This window comes from Arachis ipaensis, chromosome B4 (genome assembly GCF_059453495.1).
Source record: "Arachis ipaensis isolate K30076 ecotype BB chromosome B4, ASM5945349v1, whole genome shotgun sequence".
NCBI lineage: Eukaryota > Viridiplantae > Streptophyta > Magnoliopsida > Fabales > Fabaceae > Arachis > Arachis ipaensis.
In genome coordinates this window covers 4,808,430-4,821,837 of record NC_142439.1, presented here as the reverse complement: position 1 = coordinate 4,821,837, position 13,408 = coordinate 4,808,430, and the positions used below count along the sequence as shown (strand labels likewise).

The following is a 13,408-nucleotide window of genomic DNA, read 5'->3' as shown; positions in this document are numbered from 1 at the left end:
TTTAAATAAAAAATTATTAAAAAAGACATAAACTTAAATAGTTATTTGATATTATGTTATCTTTTTATTTTAGGTATTTAAATAAATTTTATTAATCAAGTTTATAATAAAAATTAATATTTACTTATTGAATTAAAATTAGCATAAGAAATTGACAAAATATATTTTATATCAAAAACATAAATAATATACGAATAATATATGAAAATATACTTTATGAAATTAGATTACTCATAATTTATTTAGTACTATTTTGGGTTATAAATGTTACTTTATTCTATAGTTATAGTTAATTTTTATTTACTTTGTCTTGTATTTATTATTTTTTTTGTAGTTTCTTTAGTATTCACATCTTTTGTGTATATAATTATTTTTTATGAAATTTTTATTTTTTTATACGAATTATTGTCTTCTGTTTTTTTTTTATTGTACTTTATTTTTTATATGTACAATTTTTTTTTATTTGTTTAGCTCGGTTAAAACTTGTAATTGTAATAGTTATATATTATATTTATTATTGTAATTTTTTTATAATATAAATTATTCACCCTACTAAAAAGAATAAAATAAATAAATAATTAATTATAACTAACATAAAATCATACAAATAAAAAATTTATAACCCAAAATAATACTAAATAAATCATGAGTAATCTAATTTAATGAAGTATATTTTCATATATTATTTATATTTTTTATATAAAATATATTTGGTCTATTTCTTATGCTAATTTTAATTCAATAAGTAAATATTAATTTTTATTATTAACTTGATTAATAAAATTAATTTAAATACTTAAAATATAAAGATAAGATAATATCAAATAACTATTTAAATTCATGTCTTTTTAATAATTTTTATCTAAAATTGATTTTGAGTAATATAATCCAAACAACATTTAATTTATTATAATCTATTTTGATATAAAAACTTGCCAAACATAAACCATGCTAATTCTAGCTCACTTTTAATTAACATCAATTTTTTCGTCTACAAACTTCAATCTAAATATATACTTAGTAATTACAAATTCTTTTTTACAATTTCAATTTTTTTTGTCATGACAATTTCAATAACTAAATTAACAATTAGTACCACTCTCAATAAAAAGAAAAATAAACTGCATACTATGTCAAACTGGCCAAAAATTAACAACTCAACAGAAAACTTCAAAAAATATATTTACAAAATAACTCATTTATAACTCTATAACCAATTCAATCCGTCATATATTTTATTCACTTCATTTTTGTTCAATAATACAACTAAAAAAATTAAACTTTATTGTAAACCTAAATATTTTTTGGATCCTAAAAAAAACCCAATACCATAATCATCATCATTAATGCATTTCTTTTCATCAACTGATTAATTGTACTTAATTCTCATACATCACACTCTACTATCATGTAGAAATTGTCCAAAACTTTAGCAACAACCTAAACACGTGTTCCTTCTTCCCCTATACCACGTACTTTCAGCATTGACAGAAAAATTTTCCTTTCAACACGATAGTATAACCCTTTGTTGTTTCAACATCCCTATAGTTAGACAAATTTGCATTGATTTTTTTGTCCATTTTGTTTGGGCCGAGGAGTTTAAAATTGGTTTACAAAAAATGGCGTTTTGCAGTTATAACTTATGTGGTAGAGAAATACACAGTGGGCTGGCCCATTATGAAATATCAGAAGTTATATATATATAAAAGATATTGTATCATTTACCAAAAAAAAAGATATTGTATCTAGACCAAAAAAATACATTGTATGTTGTATCGTCCAAAAACAAAAGAAGATATTGTATTATTAATTTATTATCAAGAAAAAAAAAAGAAATACCAGAAAAAAATAATCAAGAAAAGAAAAAGATATTGTATTATTGTATATACTCTGCAATAAAAAAAAATTGTAAATGTAATAGAAAAACCAAGTTGACGAATAAAGGTCTTACGGATTATGATGAACACATTTAGCTTTTCTATGAAGCAAAAGCAAAACGTTTTACATTGGGGAAACCATGTATGAAAATTGACAAATTGGAAGCAACTTGGAAGCATCACAGCGAGAAAGTCCTGCCTATGATGTGACAATATTCGATGAAAAGAAAAACCTCTTTTTTATTATTATTTTTTTTTTAAGTTACCAAAGTAAGATTGCATAAAGCAAACAATCAATCAAACTCACAAGTAGGAGAGTGAAAAAAGGCCATGAGGTCTCAGATTCTCAGGACCTGTAATTTGGTCTGATCTATTATAAAATAGGTATAAATTTAAATTTTTATAAAAATTTCAATTAATTTTATTAGTCTATTAGATCTGTTTAGATCTATTAACTCATAATTATATAATTATATATATATATAAATAATTTTATTATTATTAATAAAATTATGAAATATTTTAAATTTATTATATTTAATTATAAATTTTTTATATATTTTAAATATTTTAAGAGTTTAAATTTTTTTATAAATATTAAATATAATATATTATATATAAATATTTTTATTAAAAAATATATTTTTTAATAATATTTTTATTTTTGTAAAAAAAATTATTAAGATTTTTAACAGATTTTAGACTAGACCAGACTGAATAACAGGTCAAGTTTCGTACTTTAAAAAAAATTTATAGCAGGTTTATTAAGAACAAAGCGTGACCTAACTTGACCTGTTTCACCTTTTCTCACAAGTTAATTTAATTCACTATTTAATTAACAAACAAACCTTATTTTTCACTTTTATTTTAAACAATCAAATATTTAAAAAATAATAAAAAATTAATCAACAATAATCTAAAAAATATTTTATTTTATATTTTATATTTTATATTTTTTAATTATTATTAAAGTAATTGAATAATATTAAATATATAAATATATAAAATATTAAGTTAAATAAAATAATGTTAAATTATTATTTCTCTAATATTATTAATTTAAGAGTTAGAAAGAAATAAATTATTTTAACCGGTTTGATACTTATTTTTTGTGAACATATTTTTTTCCTGAAAAAATAGTAAATGAAATGATTTAACATTTAACAATATAAGTTATACACTTGTTTAAAGAGATATGACCAATAATATTATATATATTTTTATTTTTATTTTTTTTTGCAAGAAATTTATATTTGAGCCAATGAGTTATAGTTCAAATAGCATAATCTCTTTATACTCAATTAAGAAGTTGTGGGTTCGAATCTACTATCTTTGATAAAAAAAATCCATATTTGAGTGAAAGGGACCGTACATTACAATATACAGTGAGTCAGTGACACACTCGCTCGTGTAGTATACGGTACAACTACCTCTATCTGTATTCTGAAGCTTCATTATTTATTCATATAATATTATTAGTGAATGCTATGGTGTCTAAAAGATGGTGCTTATTTATTAAAAAATATTAAAAAATAATATTTAATTTAAAAGATATAACAATAAATAATTTTTAAAAAATCAAAATTTATTACAAAAATTAAGTTAAGTAAAATTTAGACACCAAACTCAGGCACCATAAAATTGGCCAATATTTATTATAGTATTGTTTTAAACAACATCATTCATTAATTAATGACAATGTTGTGCGTGTAAAATAAAAAATAAAAAAAATAGATAAATCATAACTCAGTTGCTTCTCACACAACGACCGTGGTCTTCTTCAGATTACTTTTTGCTTACTAAATTATCTCTGTTGGATTTTATTCTTTATTCTTCGTTTTTTTTTTCCTGTTTATTTTTTTATTTTTTATTTTTTTGTGGGTATTTCAGAGTTCCAACTTTTATTGTGAGATCTTTGGTGCTGCCTATAATGCAAGCAGCTCAAGCAGCAGCCACTGATGAAGTCTCTGAGATTTCACCCCAGGTTTCTATTCTCATGATTCATCTCTAAATCTGTGTAAAATTCTATGCTTTTAAACTTTTTAAATTTATCACTTGATCTTGAGATGTGTGTGTGTGTGTGTGTGTGTGTCAGTGTGTGTATTTTGATTGAATTGAAGTTAAGCCCTTACGGGGTTTCTCAATTTGAGCTTATTCTGTGCCTACTTAAGCCTAGGTTTTTATTTGTTTCCTGAATTGTGCATGATTGGAATGTAGTTTTGATTGTTGTTCATATGCCTTTTAATTGTAACTGCTTCTGGAGGTCCTTGAATTTGAGATATGAGTTCTAGCTGACAATGTAGTTTGTGAAGAATTTTGGAAGATGTCAATTTTCTTCTTAACTTTATTAGATTGTATCTTGTTGTTTTTTGCTCTATAAGTCACCACTAAGGAATTTATTGATTTTGTTCATGTGAGTTTCGACATTGATGGTTTATTCAACTTCCGGATCCAGATCCTCTCTGTGAAACAAGTTAATTTCTGAAAACAATTTGAGAATTATCATTCTTCAGTTATTCTTCATGAATTTGTGTTGGCATGCTATCTCTTGAAGTGCTTGCATTTTAGCTGTTGCATTTGTTTTATATTATCTGTGGTGCTTTGGCATATTATGCCAAATTGTTGGGACTAAATTGCTTGAAATTGTCCCTGTTACTTGCAGATTAACCACTGTTCGAACAAAGAAGTTTCAGATAATAGACCGAGTGGGAAACGTCCCGATATTTCACTTCAAGTTCCACCTAGACCTGTAGGGTTTGGCAGTGGAAGGGCTTTGGACCATTCTCAAAGTTTTTCCAAAGGGATATCATCATCAAGAGGTTTTTTGAGGGCATTGAGCTTGAAAAGAAAAGCTAATGTAACAGATGGCGAAAGAAGCTGCCTCCTTAATTCAGACTCGAAGACATCTGCGGACAGTTCTAATATGGACTCCATATCTGACGCTGCATGGAAAAGATGCACTTCTCTTCCTGTTACTCCTGCATCAAATCTGTCTCCTTCGGTTTCAACACCTGTTTCTGCAAGGACTTATACTGGACAGAAGCAACATGTAAGTTCCCGTTTATTTCGTTGTGATGCATTGTTTATGGATTCTCTCAAATAAAATTAATGTGAGTTATACCTCTACCTTGGACTATGGAAAGGTCGAATTCATAGGTTAAAATTAAATCATCTGTATTCTGTAACATTACATTGTGCGAAACCTGTTATCAGAGAAAAGAAAGGAAATACTAGAATATTCAGATATGTTATTTTCAACAAGGTATTTAAAGGAATACTTGAAAGTTTACTGACTCGAACTCATGTTTAGAGCTTTCTAAAGCATATGATACAACAACAGTTGCATGAACTAAGGTTTACCCCATCTTTAGGAACTTTATTTATATTTTCAAATGGCTGTTGTTAACTTTTGTGCAGAAGGATGTTGGTCGTTCCAAGGTTTCAAGGTCCCTTTCTGTACCTGGGAGAAATGTTGTTATTGTAAGATCCATCTCCTTTTCTACCCGTAGTGAACAGGATCAGCAAGATACAAATGATGGTATGTTTCCTCTAAGGCCTCACTAAAGTCACATATACTTTATGTACTTCCAGTTTTGTAGTCCTACTTTTCTATTTTTAAATTCACAGTGAAGAAATCTAATCCATTTTCCAATATTTACATTTCAAGCAGAAAATGGGTTAATCAGTGTTTATTATTCCACCTAGTGTTGTGGTTCCTGTCATCATCCTTTTATGGGTTAGAAATGACCTCAATTGGTTGCCAGTGTTTGAAAATGTTGTATGTTGATAATAGACAAAATGACAGCCACTTTTACGAGTACGAGTCTATCACACTGCTGGGATATTTTACTTAGTTCCTGAGTTGTCTCGTTAGTAACATTTTAGTTAGAGTGCCATTTTTTTAGCTTATTGTCACTTTAAATCTTCTCAAAATAGTTTAACACACTAACACAATTTTTATTGGTCAATCAGATCAGATAACTCCCGTGCCACCAGAAGGTGCTGATGATGAAGAAATTCCTGAAGAGGAAGCAGTGTGCAGGATATGTCTTGATGTCTGCGATGAAAGAAATACCTTGAAAATGGAATGCAGTTGCAAAGGTGACCTGAGATTGGTGCATGAAGAATGTGCAATAAAATGGTTTAGCACAAAGGGAAATAAGAAATGTGAAGTATGTGGGCACGAGGTTCAGAATTTACCTGTAACTTTGCTTCGTGTTTCCAGCTCTGTTCAACGGCAAAGTAGACAAGTGCAGGGTCAACTGAACTCAAGTTCAGAGTCAATAAAGTAATCTGAAAATCTATGCTCTCAAATTAAGTTATCTGTTATTTCTGTTCTTATAAATGGCAACCTTAGACATTACCCGTTATAGGTTTCCTTGTTTTCTGCAAGCTTTTCAAAGTCCATATACCATGGGTTCAGTTTTAGATATATAATGAATCTTAAACTTTCTCCTAGAATTTAATCGTGGAGGGGAGCTGGTCTTTGACATGGTATCAAAGTCTCTGAGTCAAGACTCTGACCCTTGTCATTTCTGTTCTTCTGTAGAAAAGTTGCACAAGGTAAAATAATAGGCCCGGGCATAGTCCATTCTTCAAGCCCAAAGCGCTCTTTCATGAGGGTGAATTGGTCCTTGAGAGTTACTTATTCTCAGAGTTGATTTTTCGTATGTCTTAAAATGATATTTTCAATCATAATTAATATTGCTGCTAAGATAGTTAAGTTTGGAAACTCATTCGGGATAAATTTGAGTTATGTGCATTCCCAAACATTTAATCTTTCAAATATTCCAGTTCTAGTCTTTTCCAAATAAGTTACTTAAATTTATTAATATTATTATTATTTGCTTGACCTTGATTTCCATTTTTCAGTGCCTGGCAAGACTTTGTGGTGCTCGTCCTGATAAGCACAATATGCTACTTTTTCTTCATTGAACAGCTCCTGGTATGCCTACATCTTTTAAGAGAATACTATAAGTGAACTTCTAACCCCTTAGATAGAGTTCAGAATACATTGTATTCATAGTCTAGTAAATATATATGCATATTTTATTTGATTCTATGTTCCTTTTTGTAGCTTCCTGAGTTGAAGACTCAAGCCATCATAATAGCAGCACCATTTGCCTTTACATTGGGCCTCCTGGCATCTATTTTTGCAGTCATCCTTGGTAAAAACTCATATCTTCAGACTGAAATTGGTTTATTGTTGAACGTTAATTTAATTTTACCTGTGTTACATGCAGCAATTAGAGAGTATATATGGACATATGCTGCTCTTGAGTTCGCTCTTGTGGCTATAACCGTGCATCTGTTTTATACCATGGTGAGTGAGAATGTTCATATTTTTGGTAATAATTTCCTAGTAATACTATTGGCCGGATTGGCAAATGAAATGCCTGCTAATGGCTAAAACTCTTGCCTCGCTATATTTCTTGGGTTGCAGTAATGAAAGTATTAGATTTTGTAGAAAAGACTGCATTTATTTGTATTTAGTTATCCTATGGTCTCTGATGGTGCATGCTTGTCTTTTAAAATAATGTAGTTACAGTACTGTTTAAGACAAGGGCAAAAGAGGGGGGAAGAAATTGTAAAAGCCTTTGCTTTGGTGCCAAAATGGGATGAAGAGATTTGTTGAATGCATAATGCATATAGATGATAGAATAGCAAGTGATGTTTTCTGATTTATAACCTGTATACATTTTGCATGTAAGAAGTTACAACATTATGTTTAGGTAAAATTTTTAACTTTTACAGTGTACCTATGATGTGCTAAATAAAGCTTTGTGACCTTTTGTTGCAGTTGCATTTGAAGGCCATCTATGCAATACTACTTTCATCAGTTTTGGGTTTTGGAATTGCTATGAGCCTCAACTATTTATATATCCAATATGTTAATTGGAGACTTCAGGTCTCTCATAGTGATAACCTCCCAGTTTGAATCTCCTAAGAAGTGAATCAGCTTCATGGATTTTCTATGTACCTAAATGACATGATGACCTTCAAGTTTTTATTTTAAACTTTTGTTGTAGTATTATTACCTGTTGGACCTTTACCATATGATATATTTGTTGCTAAATAAATCTCATGAAGTGTATATTCAGGAAAGTAAGAAAATCAAAATGTTAACTTGTTTCTAACTCAAGGTTATCAAACTAGAATTTGGCTAAACTAGATTTAGATCCGCACAATATGTGAAAAACTAATATTATAAACTTTTTGTATAAATTATTTTAGATAACTAAAATGATAATAGAGGAATTTTGAATAATAGAATAATATTTTAATAAATAGAATCAATAATTAATTAATAAATAAAATTAATTAGTTATGAAATAATCTATATAGCTGTTAAAACAAATATAATAAGTTTTATAGTATATTACACTGATAATATTTTATATATATATTGAAGTATTTGCTTAAGTAATATTTTTAACTCTTAAAACAAAACATTATATCATAGTAAATTCTGTAGTATAATAAAAATTAATTCTATCAATCTATATATATATATATATATATAAAAGTATTTGTTTAAGTATAATTTTTAATAAATAGAATTAATTAATGATAAATAACATAACATAACATTTTTTTCTTAAAAAATAAACTAATAATGGTATTAAATTTATCATTAATTAGGAGATAATACTAGATAATGTCATTAAATGAGAAAGGGTAATAAAAAAATTAATTTAAAATTCTATAAAAAAAAATTATAACTGATAAAAAAACTTATGTGACAATAGAATAAGTAGAAGAAACGTCATTTTTTAGTTACAAGAAAATATAGGTATCAACTTTTATATAGATAGATAGATAGATAGATAGATAGATAGATAGATTTGTGGGGTTTAGGAAAATGTGAATCATCAAATTCAACTTGTAACCTTGATTTAAGGAAGGGATCTAAACACAACAATTTACAAGTTAACTTGATGGTATTGGTATGTCAGAGTGGGTTGGATGCAACTATAAAAGTTTAGAAAAGCAAATCTAGCTACATGTTTTCTTCAATTTCCCCCCAGTTCTTTTTCAGAAATAAATAATAACTTTGAAGTACCTAATTCAACATAAATATAACGATCTTAACAAGTATGTGCCACTTTTACAATAACTAATAAACTTTAATCAACTTAGACATGTTTAAAGTACACTGGAATATATTTCCTTCATGACAGCAAAATGCTTATCTTGCAGAGAAAGAAATGGAAGTTTTTCTGTTATAGCAGAAACAAATGGACTAAAGCAAGTTGATAATATATGAAATTCAGGAAAAGACATGCATTGCTTTTCATATTATGCAGGAATATGTACTGTAAATGTCTAATGTATTAATATAAAACCTTATTTCTTATCATGCTTCCACTTCTTCTTTACTTGTTCAGTTTATATTCTCACCAAATTTTTGGGACTAGTTGAATTCCATGTGCTTTAATTGCAATATATAGTGTCTTTGCTTCCTTCTGGATGCTAACTCAGAAATCATTATTTAACAAATTGGAAAATCAATATTATAATAATAAGCAAAGGGACTGCATGTATATATGTAACTTTAACATAACCTTTGTTAAGCTTGTTGATATTGATAATATACTCCAACTTAGAGGGACATAGATAGGTTATTTGGACACCAGAAAAAATGGAGCAGAATTCTGAGGTTGAAAATTTGTTTCGTTATGCCACTAAGGGTCAGATTAGAGAGGTCTTAGAGGTTTATGAGAAGAACCAATTGACATTAGAAGCAAAGATCACAAGAGCAGAAGATACAGTGTTACACATTGCTGTTTATGTAGGCCAAACCAATTTTGTGACAACCCTTTTGGATAATATCACAGAAGAAGTGTGTCTTGCAATCTTAAAGTTGCAGAACTCAAAGGGAAACACTCCTCTGCATCTTGCAGCTGAGCTTGGAAATATGGAAATTTGCTACAATATAGCTAGAAGGGACCCTACACTCATTTCTTGGCGCAACTTCCAAGGCGAGACGCCGCTCTTCTTGGCAGCGATTCATGGTAAGAAGGATGCATTCTTTTGTCTCTATGGCCACCAACAAAACAAAGATGACTACTCACTTTGCAGAAAGAACAATGGAAATACCATTCTTCATTGCACCATCTCAAGTGAATATTTTGGTAAGTGTCTCATGCATTGTCATCAATTTTGTCATGTTTGATCATATTAACTATTTGTTAGTTATGCATACTCATTTTGATTTTATTAATCAACATACTAAAATTAAATATCATTTATGTACTCATTTGGTTACCTAACTTTTTGGTACTCCAAAATCTAGATACATTTTTGTTAATATCACAGCTAACACTTGTATAACTAAGATCCAAACTTGATCCACACTTGTTAAATGGTGATCCACATTATCGAACTCTCGAGTTAACTCGTAAATGCTCAAGTCAAGTTTGATAACATTGGATATACCGATATCAACTAGTATATTATTTATACACATTATGTTAAAAACATTTCATGATCATATCTAGCACTTGTATTTCATTGAATATATTTAAAGTTTTGATGAATTTGACAGGATTGGCACTTAAAATAATTGACTTGTACCCAAACCTTGCGGATTCTGTAAACCAGGATGGGTGGTCACCTCTGCATATCCTTGCCATGAAGCCTAATTGTTTCAAAAGCAGCACCAGGATGGAGTTTTTAGATCGTTTTGTCTATAATTGTGAGAACACTTCCGTTCTTACACACTTCTATAGTATTCTGTTTCTTTATCAAAACTAACATGATTTTAAGAATCTTAAGCATTTTTTTTCTACTTTTAAAATTCTTAATGGCTTTAATATTCCATATTTAAAATGAATTTTTTCACATAATGTTTAGACCTTATTTGTTCCATATTTACATATATAATAAATTAGAAATAGAAATATGGAAGATTAAATTTAAATGTACTTCTGATCAAAGAAATTCACATCAATAGATATAAATTTCTTTAATTAAGTTCATCAATAGAATGATTGAAATCTACCGATGTTAACATACGAGTTCCCCTATTTGTCTACAAGTAAATTTTCTAGCAATAAGGTGGATTACCTACCTTTATTCTAGTCATAGTAACTAGAATGAGACCCACTCAATGTGCGAAAAAATAAATCAATTATACTATATAGTATATTTTAATAAGTGTTTTATTATTTAGAGATTGATTAGATAATATATAAACTAATATTAAATTTAAAGTATTTTATATTAAATATATTTTACAGAATATTTATTTGACAATTTGTATATAATTTTGTATAATTATTCAACTAAAATATTATACAAATTATAGTTCATTGTTTTAGGGATTTGAATTCATTTATTTTTATAAAAGGCATAGATATTTTTATATTAGAGTTATATAAAACTACATCTTTTCATTCTTTAGTTTGTAATAATTTAAAAAAAAGAGTTAAAAAAATGAATGAGAACGAAAACATAAAAAAGTAATATAAAATTATGAAATTTAGTTTTCCTCTCTAATAAACCGTGATCCTGTCAGGTTTGATTGTTGATGATGTCAGCGAGGAAGCAAATGAACTACATAACAATCGGAGAGATAAGCAGAAAACTAAGTATCCAATGAACTACAAGACATGCATGAGCTTTGTGTCTTTGTTTATGCGTGCAGCTAAAGCTCTGAGTGAGTTAATCAACCATGTCTAGTATATGCATATGCCAAGTTTAACTGTACTAATTTGTCAATTTACAATATGACACAGCCTTTGGAAAACATACTCGTAAAGCTGAAACTGATGATGAAGAGAATTTTTCAAGAAAACCCTACATCAGATATGGTATTGATTACAGCAAATTTAATCTTTTACTAATTACACAGTTTTTGTGGCCTGCATGTTAAATGTTACAGTTGCAGCTGGTTCAACTTTAGGTGTTTTTTTTTTTGGGCATTTTACACTCATTTCCTAACATCTAGTGTGTGTATACACATGCAGAGAAAGAGATGACAAAGAAAGAAACCAAATATAACCGGTTTCCACCAAATTGGGAAACCATTATCCGGATTCTAATATTTACAATAAAGGCATTGCTACTTATCTGTGGTGTAGGTAATATATATCAACAAGCACTAGAGTTCTCATAAGTTGTTTCACAAGAAATTAAGAAAAAGAAAACAAGTTCCTACCCCTTTTTTTACTGAGTGGCAAATTGCAGGATCATCTTGGATAGACAAAATCCAAAGGAGGAAGGCGAGGCACATGTGGGCAAAACAAGTGATGAATGAACTGATTCAGCGCGCTTCAATATACAAGTACACATATAATGGAGGAACTCCTCAGGGAAAAGGGAAAACAGATAGTGGTATGCAGAATGGAATTTATGCAGAAAGGAGAACAGATTCACCTATATTGATTGCAGCAAAAATGGGAATAACTGAGATGGTTGAGAAGATCTTGGATATATTTCCAGTGGCTATACAGGATGTGGATTCCGATAACAAGAATGTTGTTCTTTTGGCTATAGAGAATCGGCAGCCCCATGTGTATAATATGTTGAATAAGTCTGACATAACCAAAGAGAGCGCATTTCGCCAAGTAGACAGCCAAGGTAACAGTGCATTGCACCTTGCTGCTACATATAGAAGCCATAAGCCTTGGCGTGTCCCTGGTGCTGCAATGCAAATGCAGTGGGAATATAAATGGTATAAGGTAATGCAAATTAGAATGTTGCTGGTCAGATAATATTATGTTTCATTGGCAAATAATAGTTTAACAACAATTCAAAGTTGCATTGAAACAATGACTCATGATCCTTGTGGCTTTTGCAGCTTGTTAAGAACTCCATGCCGCCAAATTTCTATGAACGCTACAATAGGAAGGGGCAAACAGCAAAGCAAGTCTTTGTTAGTACCCATGGGCAACTTGTGAAAGAAGGTGGTAAATGGCTCACCAAAACTGCAGAATCATGCTCAGTGGTTGCAGCACTTGTTGCAACTGTGGCATTCACAACCTCAACAGCTATACCAGGTGGTCCTGATCAAAACACTGGTATACCACTTCTAAGGGGTAGACCTGCATTCCACGTCTTTGCTGTAGCATCACTCATTGCACTCTGTTCGTCTGTCACATCCCTTGTTTTGTTTCTCTCGGTACTCACATCTCGGTTCCAAGAGAAGGATTTTGTTGTTGACTTGCCAAGAAAGCTTCTTGTGGGGCTGACAACACTCTTCGCATCGATAGCATCGGTGTTGATCTCTTTCTGTGCAGGGCATTACTTCATCATTGAAGATGAACTGAAATATGCAGTTTTCCCCATATATGCTGCAACTTGTTTGCCTGTGTCATTTTTCGCACTAGTCCAACTCCCACTTTACATTGATCTGGCTTTGGCTATGCTTCGGAAGGTTCCTCAGCGCAGCTATAAGGTGTTGCCTAACTACTTACCTGATCATCATCATTAGCTAAAGATATTTATTTACTGTGTAATTTGATAAATGCTGAACAATAAACTATAGCTACTAGATAGGGTCCAGATCAGGAACTTCTGCTGTTAGA

At 29.6% G+C, this 13,408-nt stretch overlaps 2 protein-coding genes across 2 annotated transcripts; both read left to right on the top strand.

Annotated features, from left to right (window-relative positions):
• The first annotated feature begins 3,529 nt into the window (after positions 1 to 3,529).
• LOC107638529 (RING/U-box superfamily protein) lies at positions 3,530 to 7,982 on the top strand. Its single transcript, XM_016341849.3, has 8 exons — positions 3,530 to 3,861; positions 4,540 to 4,926; positions 5,295 to 5,415; positions 5,850 to 6,165; positions 6,750 to 6,822; positions 6,955 to 7,045; positions 7,121 to 7,200; positions 7,678 to 7,982. The coding sequence occupies exons 1-8, from the start codon at positions 3,808 to 3,810 to the stop codon at positions 7,813 to 7,815; spliced, it is 1,260 nt and encodes a 419-aa protein (XP_016197335.1). The 5' UTR covers positions 3,530 to 3,807; the 3' UTR covers positions 7,816 to 7,982.
• A 1,537-nt stretch (positions 7,983 to 9,519) lies between these two features.
• LOC107638528 (uncharacterized) lies at positions 9,520 to 13,368 on the top strand. Its single transcript, XM_016341848.3, has 7 exons — positions 9,520 to 10,012; positions 10,426 to 10,575; positions 11,398 to 11,538; positions 11,618 to 11,692; positions 11,849 to 11,962; positions 12,069 to 12,562; positions 12,682 to 13,368. Exons 1-7 carry the CDS (start codon positions 9,520 to 9,522, stop codon positions 13,312 to 13,314), a joined length of 2,100 nt encoding a protein of 699 aa, XP_016197334.2. The 3' UTR covers positions 13,315 to 13,368.
• Positions 13,369 to 13,408: the final 40 nt, after the last annotated feature.

Bases quoted from the DNA above. Each gene is read 5' to 3' on its own strand.
- LOC107638528 (XM_016341848.3), top strand. From the start codon at position 9,520: ATGGAGCAGAATTCTGAGGTTGAAAATTTGTTTCGTTATGCCACTAAG. The intron at 10,576-11,397 runs GTGAGAACACTT...TGATCCTGTCAG, and splicing joins AGATCGTTTTGTCTATAATT to GTTTGATTGTTGATGATGTC. The intron at 11,963-12,068 runs GTAATATATATC...GGCAAATTGCAG, and splicing joins GCTACTTATCTGTGGTGTAG to GATCATCTTGGATAGACAAA.
- LOC107638529 (XM_016341849.3), top strand. From the start codon at position 3,808: ATGCAAGCAGCTCAAGCAGCAGCCACTGATGAAGTCTCTGAGATTTCA. The intron at 3,862-4,539 runs GTTTCTATTCTC...TGTTACTTGCAG, and splicing joins TCTCTGAGATTTCACCCCAG to ATTAACCACTGTTCGAACAA. The intron at 5,416-5,849 runs GTATGTTTCCTC...TTGGTCAATCAG, and splicing joins TCAGCAAGATACAAATGATG to ATCAGATAACTCCCGTGCCA.